At 28.7% G+C, this 22,814-nt stretch overlaps 1 protein-coding gene across 2 annotated transcripts in view; it reads right to left on the minus strand.

Annotated features, from left to right (window-relative positions):
* Positions 1-22,814, minus strand: part of LOC142325405 (tight junction protein ZO-3-like) — a 981,859-nt gene that overhangs the window by 715,007 nt on the left and 244,038 nt on the right. Inside the window, exon 2 of one of the 2 annotated variants that reach the window (XM_075367133.1) lies at positions 5,236-6,072. The exons of the other annotated variant lie outside the window; for it this stretch is intronic. Coding sequence (XP_075223248.1) covers positions 5,236-5,747 — 512 coding nt within the window. The 5' untranslated portion in view covers positions 5,748-6,072. The remainder of the gene's footprint in view (positions 1-5,235; positions 6,073-22,814) is intronic. 2 annotated transcript variants of the gene reach the window in all.

The raw sequence follows: 22,814 nt of genomic DNA on the forward strand, positions 1-22,814 counted from the left end.
AAAAAAAAGAAGATGTCTGATTCTAACCGATGTGCCTTCCCCTTGTAAGACCAAATATTTCATTAATTAAAATTCTATTTGGTTATCACCCTGGAACTAATGAAAATAAGCATCACTTATATCGTTGAAAACCTCTCCATATATCACTGCAGTTACGAAAAAGTCCAAAAACCATTTTTTTTTTTTATTTTAGGCTTTTTTTGGACACTTTTGGTACAATCGATTGCAATCAAAAGGGGAGATGCACAACTAGTTGTTATAACAGTTCTAAATCAGAAATTTCAACATACTACGGCTAATCGTTTTTGAGTTATGCGAGGTACAAACGTACGCATAGAAACCGAAACTAGGCAAAATGGATTCAAGAATGGTCAAAATGGATATTTCTGTTGAAATCAGAAAACCGAAATTTTTCGCGAACCAATTCTTCCTTTACTTCGTACAAAGAAGTAAAACACCACACAATTATCCAGTTAAAAATTTCATCACTTAATAAATTTCAAATTAAGTAATTACTTAACAAAATTACTAACGACTTAATAAATGACTTAAATCCAATAATTCAATATTGATATTGGCAGATTATGGTTATTATTCAAATATTTATTAGGGATTAAAAATTACGTTTAATAATGAATTAATTTAAAACAAATAAATTGCATTACATATTACTGATGTACGAAAAAAATATTTAAAACAGATAATTTTTTGCCAGGACTAGAGCAAAATAATTTTGGAACGGAAATTTAGACTTTAACCTGAATCTAAACCTTTTTTTATTACAGACATTTTATGCCATGAATAATATATTGAAAAACATTTAGAAATCACTAAAAATACATGATAGAATTTTACTATAATATTTCTTTAAATCGTAATAAATAGAGAGATAATTACACGATTAAAATGAAACATGGGAGGTAAAATGAATAACGTAAATATTATGTAGTTACATGACATAATATAAAAGATTACACTTAATAAAACGTAATAAATATTTAATTTAATGATGATATTATTCATCGACAAACTAAAGCTGAATTGAATATCAACACGAACATATACTTACTATATAGCATGAGTTGTTCAGTCAATGATTCTAGTCACGCTTAACGATCATTTAACTTTTAAAACATAACGACCAGAATTGGACGTGAGAAATCAAGTACAAGTACATATAGGAGGGGTGGGGTTACATAGACCTACATTGATTTAATAAAATGACCAAATCATTTACAGTAATTTAAAACCCTTCATACTTATTGAGTACGATGATTGTGATTTGTAATTGTGTGTGTGTGTGTGTACATATTATATATATATATGTACACACACACACACACACACACACACACACACACACACACACACACACACACACACACACACACACACACTCTAAAAAACTCATTTATAATAATCACTTATCACCTTGACCTTTTTTTCTCTAACACTTATGTCTCAGATTGAATCAAGTAACGAATTGTGGTTTTGCACTATGTAACTACCGTTGCAATCCGTTTTATATATTCTATATAAAATGATAGTAATGAGTGGTACATTCTCCTTTCTTCCAGGAAGATAGTTTTAAAGTAATAATAGAGCTTACAAAACAAAAGTATTTAGAGTTTTTTATTAAAGTAATCTGTTAAAAGTGATAAAAAAAATGTTCAAGTAAAAAAACAACAAAACAAAGTATTTATGTTATACTTAATTGTTCTTTAAAAATGTAATACTAATAATAATTATTATAAAAAAATATAAATAAATAAAAAAAGGAAAGATTATTTCTAATATACATTAAAAAAACCCGATTTCATTAAATTTAACAAAATTTATCCACCTTTTATTTTTAGTTTTATAAAAGAAAAGATGCAAGTACGTAACCCGACTATAAATCAATTACAGATCCGAATAACCAATATAGTTAACTATAAAAAAAGACCCATTAAAAAGTTAAAAAATGTATCTAAATGTTCACTTAACATTCTAAAATGCAATTTTTTAAAAAAGGTAAATTAATAAATAATTTATAAAAAAAAAAAAATCACAGAAATTTCACATTCATATTTTAATATTACAAATCTGGTTTCTTCAGTTCTTATTAGATTTTAGGTGGTAAAACTTTTATTATAATTTGTATTCTATAAGTTTTTATAAAATTACAAATTTTTAGAAAACGTTAATATGAACTCCCACATGTAAATCCCATCGTTATCATCCACTTTAATCGAGTTAAAAATGGCTATTAATATCGACTTTCTTAGTTGTAAATTGTTAAAGTTAATCTAATAATGAATGTTAACAGCTTTTCAAATTTTTAACTTTATTCCATTTAACTATTTTTATCATTCCAAGAGTTTGATTTTCAATTTTTAAAGTAATTTCATTCATTTTTTTTCAAATATTTGACAGTCTGAATCTAATAATAAACAAAAAGTCAAATGATTATGGAAAAAATACCTTCAAAAATAACAAAATTATAAATATTATCTGGATTCAAATCGATCATAAATATTATTAAAATTAGACATCAATAGAAAACTAAAAAATTAAAGTCCTTTTAAGAGCTCACTAAATTTAGAAAAACATAAGGTATAACAATTTTTTGAACGTGCTATTAATCGACTCGTCAGCAATAGAAGATTATTCCCACAAATGGATTAATCGATGCCTATCATGATCCTGTACCATGATAAGAATTGGGCGATTTACACTATATAATTCAAGGCCTTTTATACCTCATCAATGTTAGGTGGCTTTCTGACCCACTGTCACAACGAGAGAGTCAATCCAGTTAGTAACCTTCGAGATGAGAATTCTCGATCCTGTTTTTTATTCTGTTTGTAAAACAGGATAAAATTAAACCAGAAAAATGAACTAGCACATTATCGGGCCAGATGTATAATAAAATAATCAATAGTTTGCAGAAGATATCTTTAAAGAGTTGAGCTGCAGCTCCACTCATTTCACTCTGAAGACATTTATCTAAAAGGGCTTTTTGATTTTCTGATTTTTGTAGCTTAGTTCTACGGCTAAAACACGTAAAACCTTGTTACAAAATAAAAAAATATGCCCAGAAGAGAGAAGATACACTAAAAATTGATTTTATTGGATTTTTTTGGAGTTCCTCATGCTCCATCAGTAAATTTCTACCACTTTAAAAAAATGAATGACTAACCCACGATTTATATATAATATAAAAAACTTTTATGTTTTCTTCTGCACGTATAAAGACAGCATTAACGAAATTTATATTTCAAGTTCATGTTCAGTCCTGTTTAAGATAATGATGTATTTCAAGCAATTCTGAAAGATACTGCCGCTTTTTGGCCTACGGAATAAATATTTGTGTTCATATATTTCAAAAGATATTTATCTCAGTTTCAGTTTTGTATTCGATATTTTCCATTTGAAAAATCTTTTTAATATTTAACAAATAAATTTGGACATTTTTTGCATATTTTTTATTAATCTTTCTTTTAACTTAAGTAATAAGCTAAAAATTAAAAAAAAAACTTAAATTTTAAAATAATTTCGTAACATATCTTGTCAACTTAAGAAATTATTTACACTTAAAAAATTTAGCCTAAACATTACGTGACAATACAAACCAAAAATCCGGATTATTTTTACCCGTGTACTATCATGCCCAGAAAGTTCTGTAGTACATCCGAAATTTCTATTTCCCACTTATACATATAACAGAAAATATTTACAAAAAGAAATCTGCAAAACACGAAGAATTTTGTTGAACAAATAATTCAAGTCACTTGTATTTTTAATTTCTTGTACGAAGTAAAGGAAGTATTGCGATCGCGAAAAATTTACGTTTCAGATTTCAACGGAAATATCCATTTTGACTAGTTTCGGCGTGACGTTTGTACGTACATATGTGTATACGTATGTATGTATGTATCTCACATAACTCAAAAACGATCAGCCGTACGATGTTGATATTTTGGATTTAGGACTGTTATAAAATCTAGTTGTGCAGCTTTTCTTTTGATTGCAATCAATTTGACCAAAAATGTCCAAAAAAGCTCAAAAATAAAAAAAATTTGGATTTTGGACTTTTTCTTAACTGCAGTAATAAGCCCTCATTGACAGCTTTTCAACGATATAAGTGGCATTACTTTTCATTGGTTTCAAGGTTATAGGCACATAAAATTTGAATTAATGAAATATTTTGATCTTACAAGGGGACGCACACCGATTCGAATTCGACTACATTTCCTTCTTTTTTTTAATTTAAATAAATTGGTTTATTAATAATTATTAACCTGTGATTGTAAAAATATTTTTACAATAAATAATAATTAAATAATAACAATAAATAAAAAAAAAAAGTAAAACAAAGTAGAAGCTGTTACTGAAATAAAATTTTATGTACTTTTAAAAATGTGTATCTGTAATTTAATAGGCGTACGAGGAAGTCATGTGATTAAAATTTGTCTACATCAAATTTTTTGAGTTAGTTATTAATTCGAACAGTCTGTAAGTCCGATTTATGATATCGAGAGCCAAATGAATTCTGTTCTTCTGAACGGCTAAAACGGACACAGATTAGCTGTATAATATAAAGAGTTTCGATAGATTGCATTGAGTTTTTCAAATACTCGCCGTAGAAAAGGATGGTGGATGAGTTTGTTTGTTGTATGTGCTCACATTTTTATTTTTACCTACTATTGGCCAGAGCGGACCAATCGTGGTACGCCGAGTGACTGCGCGTAGCGCACGAACAATTTATACTTCTCGAATGATGCATTGGTTCGAACGATTTATACTTCTTGATACGAATGGTTTATCTACTAGTGTTTTGGGGATAAAAAAGAAAAACATTCGGGTTAGAGCTGTGTTAAAGATCACAACTCAAGAAACAGCTAAAAATGTTCAATATTTTGAAGCTTTTAGTTGTTAGTACGCTAAATTCATGAACGTTATCTAGTTACAACTAGAAAAAATATTTAACAAAATCAAGTGTAATGAAACAAAAACCATGTAACATTTTTACGGCTGGTCGAAGGCCCACCTTTTTTCTAGTAAGATAATAATAAAACTAATCTAGATCTACTGACAACGGCAACTAAATATTTTACACCGTACAAGTTAGTTGGTTATTCCAATAAAAATAATTACTTTAAATTAATACCTAGATTTTAACATGATATATAATTGCTTTACTATCTACAGAAAAAAATTAATAATAATAATAATAAAAATTTAAGTAAATACCTTGGTGACGATGAAGTATAACAGTAAAACTGAACAGGCACTGGAACGAAGTATCCAAGAGTCGGTGACCAAACAGTATTAGGGCAACGCGTACCATTATAATATGTAGATGAATTTTTAACAACAGTTTTATTTCGTGATGGTTTTAAATTATTATTGTTATTATTTCCATTACTAATTGTACTGCTCGTAAGCGTACTAACGTACGATAATCTCGATGGTACATTATTGTTATTATTTGTATTATTATTGTTATTATTATTACCAGAAATATTATTAGTATTATTATTGTTATTTAAATATGAATAACGGAGTGTTGAAGACAACGGGCGTTGTTGTTGGTGATAATTTGTTCTAAATAATGGATTATTGAAATGATTATTATTAGTATTATTTAAAGAACTGCAATACGAAGATCTTGAACCGGGTAAAGAAGAACAAACGCTAGAACTACGCCGTTTATGATTATGATTTTGATGTTGCTGCCCATGGGCAGATATTTGCCCGTACATAACTGGCGATGCTCGACGAACTGGCGATACGCATATAGGTGTAGACTATAATAATGGTAAAGATGTTTATTTATATAATAATGTTACGCAACAAACATATAACTCTCACAATACCGCACTGATTTTAGTACAATGTCACTGAACACACACGTTTATATTATCATGTCATTGCTCACTGTAATGGTACGTCGTTGATCACGATTACATAGATACATACGCGCATTTTCATCAGATATATTTAGATTTATACAGACAAATAATTTCGTTTAATTTCGTTATTATAAATCGTGTTTCATTATTTTTCGTCATAAATGTCATTGTGAACCTACAAAAATTAAGTAACACTTCAAACAAATTTATATTATGTATAACATAATAACTTTAAATAGATACTAATTATCATTTACGAAGAGCTGAAAGTAAAAATAATTTTTTTTTCTTAATTTGCTGTCTCACGTTCTAGAGTAAAGGAAGCTAATATAAAAGTCATAAATGCAAAACGGCGATTCAACTCGGTAGCAGACTCGATTTAATTAGTAAAAATTGATTTCTCATTATCGTTATGTGAAATAAACAAAGATGATAACGCATATAACTAAAAACTAATGACAAAAATCAATCGATTAAAAGCGGTTTACACAAAAAAATTAAACTGTGGCCAGAAATGTACACACACACACACACACACACACCCAACCCATCCACCCACACACCCACACGCACACGTACGCACACATACACACGCACGCACACGCACACGCGCGCACACACACACACACACACACACACACACACACACACACACACACACACACACACACACACACAGTTTAGTCGTTCAATCAAATTGAATCAATGATCGGATTGTTTCAGTTATGACACTTGCGGAAGGTAGATTACTGAATTACCTCAGTTGAATGGATAATTCACAAGATGGCAGTTAGAATTCGAAACTGCCAAGTGTAAAAATACACTTCTTTCGTTGATAAAAGAAATTCATAAAGCAGTCTGAGGTATGTGTAAGGTCTTCGTGATACCTTCCATGAAGGACGATTCTTCATTTACTTTTTTTTTAAACCCATACGATAGATACACATCTGAATATTCTGTCAATTTCAAAGATTATTTCATCTCTTCGTACAGGAGGAGATGAAATATGACAGCGTGAAAAGTGCGATAAAGCAGTGGTCACGACATATGGAATGAATAATCATTAAGTATAATGCTTGATATAGTCCGAACTGATCAATTTGGATGAACGGATAGCCCGAACGAACAAACTGTACGTATGTGTAAGGGGACCGTACATTCGTACTATTAACATTTTAGAAAAGCTTAAATAAAATTTAAATGGATTAGCTAATGTATAAAACTAACCTATTTGCTGCTACGTCTTACTACTCCAAGCTATGATTTTTTAGGATTTACGGGTAATTAAGGCCACTACTGAATAAAGAATCCGGTAAATTATTGAATGTCGTTACAGAAATACTTAAATCTGGTACTAAGTTTGTTTAACACGGATTTAACTAATATTAATTTCGATTTTATAATTTTATAGTATTTTTATATTAAAATATATTTTTTAATTGAACAAGTCTAACACTACAAATGTTTATTATATTTAAAATCAACGAATTAAAAGAAGAAACGAGGTAAAACAACAATTCCTATCCAAAAAAATAACACATTTTAAAAAATAAATAAATTTTATCGAAGCAGATCAAAAACAATAGTGAATTCGAGAGGGTAAAATACAACAACTTAGCTTAGGAAATGAGTGTATATCCTCAACAAAATTTCAGCAATATATGAGCTGTCCTTAACTCTAGAACATTAGAATACATTTATTTAATAAATATACATTATTTTTTCATTTTACCCTATCATACAACACTAATTCTTTCTTAAAAAAGTACAAAAGTGTTTTGTTGTGTCTGTTTTATACAATTTATAATAAATTACTTACCTAGAAAAAAAAGACAAAATCATACTTCTGTAACATATTATATATTCTAAATATCAATACTGCAATGCGAATGTGTATAAAATTATTTTAAAAGTAAAAACAGTTATATTTTTTCCAATATTGAAGTAAATTAAAACTGTGAGCAATATCTAATAAGTAATCCCTCATACAGATTTTACGATGCATACGACAAAAGAATACAAACACATAACAATTGTCTTTAAAAATTCTTGCAAACTTTTAAAACCCTCTTAGAACGGTTTGAGTTAAGAAATACACACATAAGTAATTTGAATAATACCATTGATCGGAGAAAGTGAACAAATATACGTACTCTTTTATAAATAACAAATACCTTCAAAATATAGTAAAAAGAAAAGAATGTCTTTTTGAATTACTCTCTTTTTTATCGTTCACTTTAGATTTCGTCTGTCTAAAACTAACTTCACCGTATAGCTCTGTTTCCTCTAAAACTCTAGCCTTCTTATCAAACTCAACCTATCTACCCTTCACTCTTTTTGCCCTAATAAATTTATAATTCAAGTTCAAAGCGAAATACGAAATAGATATTGTTTAAAATTACCTTAAATAAACAATAAATTCTTTTTACGGCAATTTACCTACGTAATACAAATCGATGATACAATTTTCTATAAATTACATAATAAAATCGATATCTATCGTAGTCGATTGTAACGTAAACATGAAAACAATCATCTATAATCTAATTAGTTGTGCAATAGAATATTATAATATTTTGATCTCTTAAAATTACTTTTTAGAATAAAAAATACACAAAAACATCGTATTCAAAAACAACAAAAAATTATAAAAAACATAACAAAATTGTTATGTGTATAAAATAAAATAATACTTAATTTCAGATACGTTTTGTATCAGCATATGATAATCTACTGACTTAATTTCATGTTACATAATTACACACCAAATAAATGACAGTATGTAATTGCATTACATCGATTCACGTTACAAAAAAACTTAAGGGTTTCATAGTCTGCAATTTGATTTGATTCATAACCGATCCAAACTATTGCCTAATCACCTCGACAAATAACAAACTCATCGTATACATATAATCCAATTCTCTTTCTTCTCTTAATCATAAAAACATTTATAATTGGTTGCAAGAAAACCGCCAATCATAAAACAACTAATAGATAAGTGATGCAATGTCCCGAAAAAAATAAAAACGTTTTCTATTACTGGATAATTCTTTTCATAAAATATTAAAAATATGTTTTTCTAATTTATTACCTGCTAAAAAATATAAGATATCATTTACAATTCGAAAAAAAATAAGTAGCAGGCAGCTGTTGAGATTATAAAAATTTATAGATTTATAACACAATGTATTATACTTAAAATATTTATACATTTAAATCTAACAATTTATTACTTCCTACAATAGTAGGTATTTATATATATATATATATATATATATATATATATATATAAAGAAAAAACACAGAAGAAAAAGAAACAGTAATATTTTTGATAGCATTTAACATACGTACCTGAGAAATGAAAAAAAAATTATTTCAGAGGGGAAAATGAAACAGAAAAAAAATCTTTCTAGACTTGACGATCTGAATAAATATCATTTGAGAGAAAACCTTTGATGAAACTATATGAGTGTTAAGTCTAAATAGAAAAAAAAAGTGATTTGTGATAATCCTGTTCGCGACGTTCCACTTTGTTTAAAATAAGCAAAACATCTGCCTATGTAAACTGTTAAAACGATACGTATACACTAGAAAGGAAATTCAAAGCAGATGAAAATCTGTACGTATTTTTTGATCAGCATGGTGAAACACGATACTATTTAGAAATATTGAAAATGTTCTAAAGTATATTTCAATAACAACTACTTCTAAATTACATGAAAATTGTTCTATAATGTCCTTTCATATCTAAACATGCTTCCTTCAATGGCTTTACCGTAACTCTATTAAAAGATATACTGGAAAAACTATTTCTATATAGTTTAAAAGTGTTATATTTCATAACATTTGAAAAAGTTCCTTGATAATTTTTAATGCATATGAATTGTTAGGCATAATCAACCCAATTTCTGAGGGTTCAATTATTTAAATGGCTGTAAAAAAAAACAAATGCAAAATTAAAATAAAATTTAAAAAATCCATTATCATGAAAAACAAATTTGGTTTATAAGCGTTACATCAATCAATACAATTTTGTTAATTTCTCAGAATCCAAAGGTGATTACAAAATCGTTAAACTTCTGTGCATTATATATTAAGATTAAGTATTATGTAATAAATTAAAAATTATACTTGGGATAAAAATTGTTAACAAATATAGTGCTACAATTCTATGAATATTTTCCGCAGAAAATGGAAATAAAATGCAGGAACGATATAAAAAAAATTCATAAACGGGTGGACACTCATATTTAAAGGAAAATAGTTCAACAGTTCTCTATTGTCCAGGCGATGAATATTTTGCAACGTAAGAATGATATCGAATACGCTTTTAGAAAAGTACAATAAAAGAAAGAATAAAAAATGTTTAAACGGTACGGAATAATAAATAAACCGTGTAAGTTGTATGCTTGACATTTGGAATAGTATTTGAAAATTTAATGGCAAAATGGATATCAAAATTTAATAAGTAGAATATCTGAAAATATCAATTTTCAAAAAAAAAATAAACTTATACATTTTTTAATATACGTAAATATATTATATTTAAAAATATATTTTGTGACTGTATAATGTGTTTTTGTGTGAGTATATATATATAAAGATTCATGTATTATGGAATGAATTTAAAATTTTACTTGGAATAAAAATTGTTAACAAATATAATGCTACAATTCCATGAATATTTTCTGCAGAAAATATATTAATATTTATATATATATATATATAAACACACAGATACATGCATACACATACACACACACACACACACACACACACACACACACGTGCGCGCGCACACGCGCGCACGCGCGCACACACATACACATTGTTTTTTTTATAGATTGTAACGCATACAAAAATGTTCCAAACAAAATGCCAGATAAAAATAATAATTATTAAAATTATCTTTATTTGTCTCAAAGTTAAAAAAGTTATTTTTTTACACAATACAATGCAATACAAACTTTTCGTTTACAAAATCTTAGTGTAAAACAAAATTTCAAATATTACTTCTTCCTGGGTTTTTTGTCATTCACACACACACACACACACACACACACACACACACACACACACACACACACACACACACACACATATATATATATGTATTCAAAAATAGTAAACACACACCCAATTCTTTTTTCTTTTACACTAAGTTTCATTTTTCCCGATCTTCAGATTCATAACAATTTATAAACAATCTAGTTTTATACAATAATTTATTAATAAAAGAGTTATATATATTTCAATAATAATATTAAAACTTCCACTGTCAGCTATGGAGAAGTTTTACAGATTTATATAACTAAATTTTATATCGATTGTCAAAGGATAAGTACTAGCACATGCAACTATAACATACCAGTTTATAAACTACATAATGTTGTAAATCGGTAAAAAACTGCAAATGTACAAATCCGAAGTAATTACTTCAAAGGGCTGAACAAAAAATTTAGTAACTGTTCATATGTTTTACCGTATCGTATTTATTCACCGTTAATTTTGTTTATACATAGTTTCTTTCTTTTTCTGTTTAGCCTCAGGAACCACCGTAAGGTATTACTTCGGAGGATGATATGTATGAATGTAAATCAAGTGTCGTCTTGTACAGTTTCAAGTCGACCGTTCCTCGCGTCTTCCCAAATCAGCTGATTTGGAAGTAGAGAGTTCCAGCGTTTAAGTCCTAGTAAAGTCAGTTATTTTTACACGGATTTGAATACTAAATCGTGGATACCGGTGTTCTTTGGTGGTTTGGTTTCAATTAACCACACATCTTAGGAATGGTCGAACTGATAATATACAAGACTACACTTCATTTACACTAATACATATCATCCTCATTCATCCTCTGAAGTATTATCTGAACGGTAGTTACCGGAGGCTAAACAGGAAAAAGAAGAAGAAGGTCGACCGTTCCTGAGATGTGTGGTTAATTGAAACCCAACCACAAAAAACACCGGTATCCACTATCTAGTATTTAAATCCTAATATAAGTAACTGCCTTTACAAGGATTTGAACCATAGAAGTCGCGACTTCAAAATCAGCTGATTTTCGATAACGAGTTCACTACTAGACCAACCCGATGGGTGGACTGTAGAATCTCTCTCTATAACTGCTGCTTGGACTAATGGAAAGTGGTCACTTTACACCGATAACCATTATTTAGAAAATATAATCTATTAAACATTAAAAAATAAATTTTTTTAACTATAAAATACTCCTTGCGTTTCTTTTTAAATGTTTGTCTGTTCTTTATTTATTTTTTTTTTTTGTTTTTTTTTTTTTTTTTTAATAATTCTATTTTGTTTTTATTTCTATAATATTTTAACTTATAAACGTAAAGTTGTTATCACTTTAATATCTTGTTCAATAAAAATTCCAATTGTACTTGGAAAAATAATATCCAATAAAATGTAAAAATATACGCTATTTATTAACAATAATATACACTGAGTTATATATTTTTTCGGCCCTGACCAAAAAAAAAACGGTGGTAATTATCACATTAAAAAAATTCTACTGTAATTATTATATATATATATGAATGTTTGTTTGTTTGTCTCGTATGCGTTACTATGCCATTCACTGCGATGAAACTTTGATGAGTTGTGGGCACGTCCGCGAAAGTTTCTGAATTAGTTTGAACTCGATACGTGGCGCTGGGTCGAGATATTTTGAAAAATTGTATGTATGGTCCGATTTGGCTCATATTCAGAAAATGTGTTACTTACATGGATAAAAATACCTCTGCAAAAAATAGACCCGCCAGATGACGCTGGAGTTTGAAATATTTGGAATAATTGCATTTACGGTCCGATTTGGCTCATATTCAGAATATGTATTAGGTACGAAAAAAATAAATTTTTTGCAAATCTATACCCGCGAAGTGTCGAGAAGCGCCGGTGTCGAGATATTAAAACAAACAAACAAATATATAAACAAACTTTCTTCTAGTGTATGTATATATATATATATATATATATATATATATATATATATATAAGGCAATGTTGGTATGTGTGTCCGCTTTAGACTAAAAAACTACTAGACCGATTTAGGTGCGAGGAAAGAAGGTAAAAGGAAAAGGGGATAAAGGGAAATAAGGGAAAATGGAAAAAGGGAAATACGAAAAGGGAAATAGGGAAAAGTGAAAGGTTAAATTTTGTAAAGTTACGTAATGTTCAGTTTTTAATGTTTTATCAAACTTTCAATTGTGTTCATTTAATCTACATATATATACTCAAATCCAGCAATAGCGAAGCACTGCCGGGTATGCTAGTTTTTAATAAATATTTTCTAAATGATAGAATAAAACTATACAATCATTAAAAAAAAAAAATAATATTACTAAATAGGCAAATGTAGTAAATAAATAACGAATATATAAAAAAAAAAAAACCATAAAGTCAGAGTTACGCTAAACGATTGTTGAAATAAATTGAAAAACAAGATAACTCAAAAGCAGTTTACAAAAATTTTACGTAATATAAAAAAAAAACTAGATGGCTTTTTCTGTTGTTAAACAATTATCATACGTTTACACCGAGGAAAAATGATGCATAAGAAAAATAAACTTAATTAATACATAACAAAAGAAGAAAAAATAATAATTAATTATCAATTGTCAAGTAAATAGTTCTTTAATGAAACACTATAAAACAAGTATTTTTAACCATCTTTATTGTAATTAAAACCGCTAATTTATTCCAAACACGAAGTGTTAATTTAGAATGAAAACTCTTAAAAGCAAAACAGTTGTACCGAGTTCAATTGTAGGGGAATGAATTAAATACCAAAAACACTGACTAACAATTTATAGTGCTTAATAAGAGCTGTTTACTTGCCAATTGATAATCATTATTTCTTTTTTTGTCATTTAATATTAAATCTATTTATTTATTTTCTTATATATCTTTTCAATGTCTGATGTCGATAATAATTGTTTAATAAAGCTAATTGTCACCTAGTTTCAAATTTTAAATAAAATTTTTGTAAATGATTTTTGAGTCTTGTTTTCTAATTAAAAAAACAAAGGGATTAATAGGATATTCTCCTACTCAGAAGAGTATTATAAGAAATCTAAGTAGTAATTTTGTATGTGTACATTCAACTTAAAAGCATTTCAAGTCGCATATTTAAATAGATGACTTTAAAGTTAAGTTTGAAAGCAACACGGTGATTGAACTGCAAAAAATTTGGATCTCGACGCAGGCTACAGTCCAAACTTTGATACAGAAATAGATATAATTTGGTAACAGGAGCGAAAAAGGCCGGTGATATATAGAAAAAGATATATATCGTACGCGCAGGCTCTATACACGGATACATGTGTCAAGGGACAGTGCTGACGTTATAGGGAACGTCCGTTTTTCACACGGGGGGAAACCTACTCATTTCTCATCGAATCTCACGAGTCGACAGGCCGGCTGAACTAACAGCTGATGTTTTAATTGAAGTCACGTTCCTTCTTACGCAATACGACCGGCCGATAATGTACCTAACAACACGTGCCGTTTTACGAACCAGATTACTTGCTCTATCGTCCGACTGACAACGAACCGCATCGGTCAGCTTGCACAATTGACCTCTCGTCCTGTAGGTATACTGCGGCACGCAGCACGCACTTTGAATAATATATTTTAAATAGCTACACTAAGACGTACTCTACTGCTGGTACACCGTAATTTCTAGACTACTGAATCGTTTTATGCTACTACAAGATAAAAAATTCATACAGAAAGACTAACCTACAAAACAAACACAAATGATTTTTTTTCTTCATACAATTGTAAAATAAAGCTGCGTGAGATTTAACTAAGCCGACGAAGAAATTGTTACATAATATTAAATATATAAGCTATTTCTAGATTTTAAAAGATTAACCAAGCAAACTATTTCGTTTCTAATTTTTTTCTATACATTTATACGGAAAGAAATTATATTATTACATATTTAACGTAAAAAAAGTACTAGTTATATTACTCAAGTGTAGGCCAGAATACTAATGCGAACTACATTTTTTTAAAAGTTGATAGAAGTATTGCGTGATAATTCATGTATGAATACCACACTAAGAAAATGGGAACAAGACTACTTTACCGTATTATTTGATATATGTTCACTGTATTATACAATTTTTTATCTCCTTAAATCAGACTATTTCTATGTTAAGTAATGTTTGAAGTCGTAATTTATCACAGAAAATTACAACCTAGACGGTCAAAAAGTCCCCTTTCTGTAACTATGATGTATATTATACAGATGTTCCTAAAAAAACCCTTTAAGTAGACCCATTATTTCTTTAAAAAAAAATAAAATAAACTTTAGCTAATAATCTAATTTAATTGAATATTATTACTAGCCTTTCCTAGTACTGTCACTCTAATATCCGTAGTTGACGCGTTTCGGGTCACACATTCTAAAAAAATAATTTTAACACTTGAGTCTTCCTTTGTTGGAATCGTCGAATAAACAGCGATTTTAAGTTCTTACCATCATTATCCATCTTTCTTTCTTTTGTCTTTAATTTTCTTTTTCTTTCTTCAATATTTTTTTTCTTTAAAGGAAAATTAAGAAAACTGTTTCGAAAGAAAAAAAAGGAACGACAATAAGCCAAAAGAAGAAAAACGGATATGGTCAAAATTTACGTTCACGGGAAAAGAAATAAATAAACTATAGGATTTTTAAAGAAATATAACATAAATACAACATAAACAATAAATAATACCATCAGGAATAAATTTAGAAATAATACAGAAGAAAAAAAAGTTACAACAAAAATGGGATATACCAAATAAAATGTGATTGCAAGGCGATGTACATAGGACATACTGAGTGAAAATTTAAAACAATATTTAATGAACATATAAATACGAGAAAAAAAATTTAATTACACAACACATTAGATAGAACAAGGACATATTCCAATAAAATTATAAAATCCGTGAAAATATTATATTAAGCAGAAAAAGGAGAACGTTTTAATATTCTAGAAAACGTGAAATATTCAAGCTAAAGTTAAAAGGATATAATTAATGAAAAAAATAAACACTCAATCCGATGCAATGTTTTTAAAATCTAAAATCGTTTAAATAAAACATCAGAAGGATTAGTTTCAAGAGATTGCATAACCGAGCGGGAGGAACAAAGCAGATGAAGCCATAACAGTACGGATGGGAGTGGGGGGAACTTATCGCTATTCATTCGATGATCCCAACACAGGAAGACTCGGTGTCAAAAGTAATTCTGAGAAAGAAGGTACACCCGAAACGCGTCAACTACGGATGTTAGAGTGATAATGTTAGGAAGGGCAGAAAATAATACTCAAATCAATTATAAAAATCCTAGTGGAAATATTAAATACTGTGAAAATTGTAATAATCTAAGATTCAATACATACTTTATAATTAATTAGTAAAGAAAAATCCCTTCAAAAATCAATCATAATTGTATGAATATTTATGAGTATTTTTCATTTTTATTTTACTTTCTTTTTCAATATTTTACGATGATCAAGAAGCTGCGGTTAATTTTCAGGACCATTAAATTCTCCATGTGAGAAAAATCCTATAATGAGTAAAATTTTATCTTTAATCCTATTAAAGGATTAAAACACAAGCCACCTTTGCCTTTTTGTAGACCAATTTTAAAATGTATTATGCTAATAGATTCTTAAGCAATAAATAACGGTCATAAAGAAAACTGTCAAAGTTTCATTACTCATCCTTTAAGAGATGAAAATTATTTTCTAAAAAGATTTAAAAATATTTATCGATAAATTACAGAGCCAATTTTCGTTACAGAACGAAAATTTTATTCTGTAATTTAAAAAGTTTTAATATTCAACCTCATAAAGGAATGAAATACAACGCTATTTAAAAAAAAAAAAAAATAGCTTAAAACATATCGTATGTAGAAAATTAATTAAGTAGATCAATAAAGATTAAACAGATTTTCTAAAAGAAAGAAAATTACGGTAAAAAAAAAAATGATGGATTTTTATCGTTCAAACCATTAGAAAGCGAAAGATTTTCCCTTTACTTTCTAATAACAGCTTTAAAATTGACAACCTAAATGGCTCGGTTAGTAAGTTATCTTTAACATTATGTAAAAAGTTCGATATTCGTTTCTTAAAAGCAATCACAATATATTTGTTAGACTGTGGTCTGAATAGGATTCTATGATTTTAATTTTTAAAATAAAAATTTCTATAATGCAATTCCTACTTTTTAATTTTTTTTAAGATTCCATAACAACATACATTACGTTTGATGCGAAAGTTCAAAACATATTAATTGAGTCTATGTTAACTTCTGCTAATTGAGTTAACCTTTTTCAGAGACTTAACTGGAAGCGCTGAGAGCTATGGTGCCATTGGATATAGGGCTGTTTGTATTAGGTTATGAAATTTAAAAAATCAGCGGTACATCCAATAGCTCAACAACACTCGGCGCTATTCCAGTAGTAGTTTCTGAAGAGGATTAATGAGAAAACTTTTAGTTAAAATTTTTATAACTTTCATTTTAAAATAGTGTACCGTAATCGAATTATTTAATTTTTAAAACACAATAAGTCCTGCTTATCAAAGTCAAACCGTTTTACGTAACCCACCGGGTTGGTCTAGCGGTGTCTAGTGATAAACTAGTCATCGCAAAACAACTAATTTCGAAGTCGAGAGTTCTAAGGTTGAAATTCTAGTAAAGACATTTACTTTTATACGGATTTGAATACTAATAGATCGTGGATATCGGTGTTCTTTGGTGATTGAGTTTGAATTAACCACATAAGGGTCGACCTGAGACTGAACAAAACTACACTTCATTTACACTCATACATATCATCCTCATTCATCATCTGAAGTAATACCTAATGGCGATTCCCTAGGATAAAAAAAACCGTTTTACATCAATTTATCTGTCGGCCAACAGTAACAGGCTAATCAACAGCAATATGTTTTTTTCTCATTTATTCTAAGCATATTTTATAGTCAACTGTTTCCTTTTTTTTCCCTTGAGGGATAACAAACAAGCTGATATTTCATAAGAGATACGAGATACGATCAATCACTAAAAATTAAGCCATTTTTCAGAGAATCATTTAAGAATTTGTATTTTAAGAGTACTCAATAAAAGTAAAAATTTTGGCCTATTAAATGATTAAAATAATTAAAAATAAATACATATAAATAAATGTAAGATTTCTATAAAAGGTTACGCCAAATAATTTCATATATCAAACTGAAGAAAAATGTTTAAAATTAATATCTCAGTTATGAGATACTGAATAACTAAGTAACTGAATATATCAGTTGTTACTGAGCTAATCATAAATCAATTGCAATCTTACGTTCTTAGTATTCAAAATTAATACTTTTTCTTTCTTTAAATTTCTTTAGTAAAATAATTTTTTTCGTTTTTATATTAATTATTATTTTAAAATAAGCATTAAATATTTTCAAATGTGACTCCATTTTGATGTTTTATTTACGGTTTCAGTCTTGAATAAAATGTGTTAACATATTTGGAAGTAGTACGTTACGTGTATGAAAATTTATTAACAAAAAAAAATTTTAAAAATGACGTATAACAAATTGTAGTAAAACTACGTTGGTAGAAAACTTCTAGTTTAGATATTTATAGAATCACTTCTCGAATTATGGCACATTGCATGATCTTTTTGTAACTATTTCATATATTACAAAACTTAAAAACACATTAAAAAAAATTAGGGTTTTAAAATACACCAAATTATAATATATTTATAAACACTTGTTAACGTACAAAAAATAAATAATATATCATATAAACTGACAAAATGATGATAACTTATTTTACATTTATTTTTAAAAGATCTGAATTTCAGAGAGCATTAAAAGATTTAAATGGCAGAAAGGCTCCTGGAATAGACGGAATACCTGTAGAATTACTGCGCAGTGCAGGTGAGGAAGCGATTGATAGATTATACAAACTGGTGTGTAATATTTATGAAAAATGGAAATTTCCGTCAGACTTCAAAAAAAGTGTTATAGTAATGATACCAAAGAAAGCAGAGGCAGATAAATGTGAAAAATACAGAACAATTAGTTTAACTAGTCATGCATCAAAAATCTTACTAAAATTCTATACTGAAGAATTGAGGGAAGAGTGGAAGAAGTGTTAGGAGAAGACCAATTTGGTTTCAGGAAAAGTATAGGGACAAGGGAAGAAATTTTAGGCCTCAGATTAATAGTAGAAGGAAGATTAAAGAAAAACAAACCAACATACTTGGCGTTTATAGACCTAGAAAAGGCATTCGATAACGTAGACCGGAATAAAATGTTCAGTATTTTAAAAAAATTAGGGTTCAAATACAGACATAGAAGAACAACTGCTAACATGTACAGGAACCAAACAGCAACAGTAACAATTGAAGAACATAAGAAAGAAGCCGTAATAAGAAAGGGAGTCCGACAAGGATGTTCCCTATCTCCGCTACTTTTTAATCTTTACATGGAACTAGCAGTTAATGATGTTAAAGAACAATTTAGATTCGGAGTAATAGTACAAGGTGAAAAGATAAAGATGCTATGATTTGCTGATGATATAGTAATTCTAGCCGAGAGAAAAAAGGATTTAGAAGAAACAATGAACGGCATAGATGAAGTCCTACGCAAGAACTATCGCATGAAAATAAACAAGAAGAAAACAAAAGTAATGAAATGTAGTAGAAATAACAATGATGGACCACTGAATGTGAAAATAGGAGGAGAAAAGATTATGTAGAAGAATTTTGTTATTTGGGAGGTAGAATTACTAAAGATGGACGAAGCAGGAGCAATATAAAATGCCGAATAGCACAAGCGAAACGAGGCTTCAGTATGAAATATAATTTGTTTACATCAAAAATTAATTTAAATGTCAGGAAAAGATTTTTGAAAGTATATGTTTGGAGTGTCACTTTATATGGAAGTGAAACTTGGACGATCGGAGTATCTGAGAAGAAAAGATTAGAAGCTTTTGAAATGTGGTGATATAGGAGAATGTTAAAAATCAGATGGGTGGATAAAGTGACAAATGAAGAGGTATTGCGGCAAATAAATGAAGAAAGAAGCATTTGGAAAAATATAGTTAAAAGAAGAGACAGACTTATAGGCCACATACTAAGGCATCCTGGAATAGTCGCTTTAATATTGGAAGGACAGGTAGAAGGAAAAAATTGTGTGGGCAGGCCACGTTTGGAATATGTAAATCAAATTGTTAGGGATGTAGGATGTAGAGGGTATACTGAAATGAAACGACTAGCGCTAGATAGGGAATCTTGGACAGCTGCATCAAATCAGTCAAATGACTGAAGACAAAAAAAAAAACATTTTTTTAATTTAAATTAAAAAAAATAATTGAAAGGCGAATAAAAATACTGCTTACGGCTGTTTTTCTTCTTTTTAGCTTACGGAACCACCGTAAGGTATTGCTTCAGAGGATGAGATGAAATGGCAATTTTTAGCATGTGAAAATGCCATGCCTGATCGGGTCGAACGCGGAACCTTCGGATGAAAAGCCGAGACGCTACCACTCGCGCCACGGAGGCCGGGCTAGTGGTTAACAAATATTCGTAGCAAATCAGTTGTTGTTAAACTACTGATTTTCGAAGTCGAACGTTTTGAGATTCAAATCCTAGTGAAAGTCAGTTGCTTTTATATAGATTTGAGTACAATGTATAAGATTGAATTTGGTGGTTGGTTTTCAATCAACCACACATCTCATAATGGCCGGCGGTCTGTACAAGATTACACCTCATACATATCATCCTCATCTCATTTGGCCGGTGGTGGGGGATGTTAGTTATTGTTCACCAGTTGAACAGATTTCAACGTAAACACATTAGCAAGAAAAAAAATATATAGAATTTAAAATTAAGAAATACGTGTGACTAGGTATAACATACAGATAAATATTTACTTCCGTAAATCAATGAATTGACTTTTGTCGAAGACTTTATTCTTAAAATGTTTTTTCTTTGAATTTACCATCGTTCCACTTATTTAATACGACTTTAGTTTATATTGGTAGCTCCGGTGGATGAAAAGAAAAAAAGAAAAATTTTTTATCAGTTATTCGCATTTTTAAATAAAAATGCCCTTTAATATTTTACGTTTGATAAAAACGAACGTTAATTTAAATAATACAAACATATCTTTACATGAACATTTAACAATGATAATAAAAAATATATTTTCTGAATCTTTACGGTGAATAAATGAAAATACTGTATTGCATGCATATTCTAAAGAAAAAATTAAAAACAATAAAGAAAGAGAAAAATTCATTTTTTTTAGTTATTTCATACTTCGAATCAAAATTATAATTATTTTGTTAATGTAACGAAAAATATTACTGTTTCATTTTGAACAATGTACGTATAAAAGTCTATTGTTTTTCTCTATAAATTGTTGTACATTTAACTGTACCTATAAGAAACAGTTATATAGCAGACAAGAATAGACTATTTCAGTTTTACCAGAAATAATTTTTTTTATTAATACAATAAAAACACGTTTGCAATTAATCATCGGATTCTAATTAAAAAAAAAAAAAATATATATATATATATATACTAATAATGACCGTGCGGATGAATATGTAGCACACACTTGCATGCGTACTCATTTTTATATTCAACTGAAAAGAATTATATTGTCAGTACTCTGATAATGAAAATGGCAAAATGTAAAATGAAGGTCTTACTTTTTTTTGTTTACTCGTATTTTTGCATTTTTCATTAAAATAATTCCTTTAAAAAAAGATACAGGAATGAAAGAGATCATCACTTAGCGACAACAGAAATGAAGTTATTAATCCCACCAGAATCTATCATTTTTTAGATTCCAGGATACGATGAACCCTAAAGCCGAGCGGGTTGCAAACTTATCTACATACAACATTATATAACTCGCTATATTACTCACGTAATATATATAAATTTTTAATATATGTTTGCCGTTTGTCAACTGCAAAGATTAATATTATAAACTCTTCAAAATCATTACACATGGTACTTGCTTAAATTTGCTTAAAAAAAGTTTCTTATAAAATTATTCAGCTATCAAAAGGTTCAACTTCAACCTTTTCACACGACTACACAAAATGGAGTGCAACGTATTTAGGGTGTATGTATGTTTGTTCCACCATAGCAGCTCAGCGACAGAACCGATTTATATGTGACCCGCGTTGGAATCCTTACGTTACCGGTAGTTTCATAGGATATATATATATATATATATATATATATATATATATACACACACAGAAATATATATATATATATCCTTGTGTGTGTGTGTGTGTTTGTACAGCACTGGAGATTTGCCGGTTGAAGCAGAAACTTTAATGAATTGAATTAACGAACACAGTTAAAAATCAAATCAACTCAATGATTTGAATCAATCGAATGAATAATATTACAAAAATAATAGAATAAAATTTTAAAACCAAATAATCTATATATATAAAAATGTTAAGTTCGTTTGTGTACGCTTCAAAAACTCAAAATGTTCTGCACCGATTGAGCTCAAATTTTAGCACGATATATAACCCCCATCAAAGATTGTTTTCATCTATTTTTAATAAATCTAGCTATCTATTTTTAATTTGGAAATGTAAACAAATGAAAACCAATCAGATCAATGCAAGATGGCCGCTGTCAAACACAACGACCAATCACAAAGAGCCCGTATGGCCGTTGCCAATGAAAACAAAATCACAACTGATTAAGTAACAAATTTCTTTGAATTATATTTAACAGCTAAAACATCTGTATTTTATTAAAAAAACACCCAACTTTCTTATAGCCCAGATAGACTTAAGACTATGCAAACAAAAAAAGTCGAAATAACCAAATACACAGAAAATAATATCCCTACATAATGACCA

Source organism: Lycorma delicatula, chromosome 5, assembly GCF_047948215.1.
Source record: "Lycorma delicatula isolate Av1 chromosome 5, ASM4794821v1, whole genome shotgun sequence".
Lineage (NCBI taxonomy): Eukaryota > Metazoa > Arthropoda > Insecta > Hemiptera > Fulgoridae > Lycorma > Lycorma delicatula.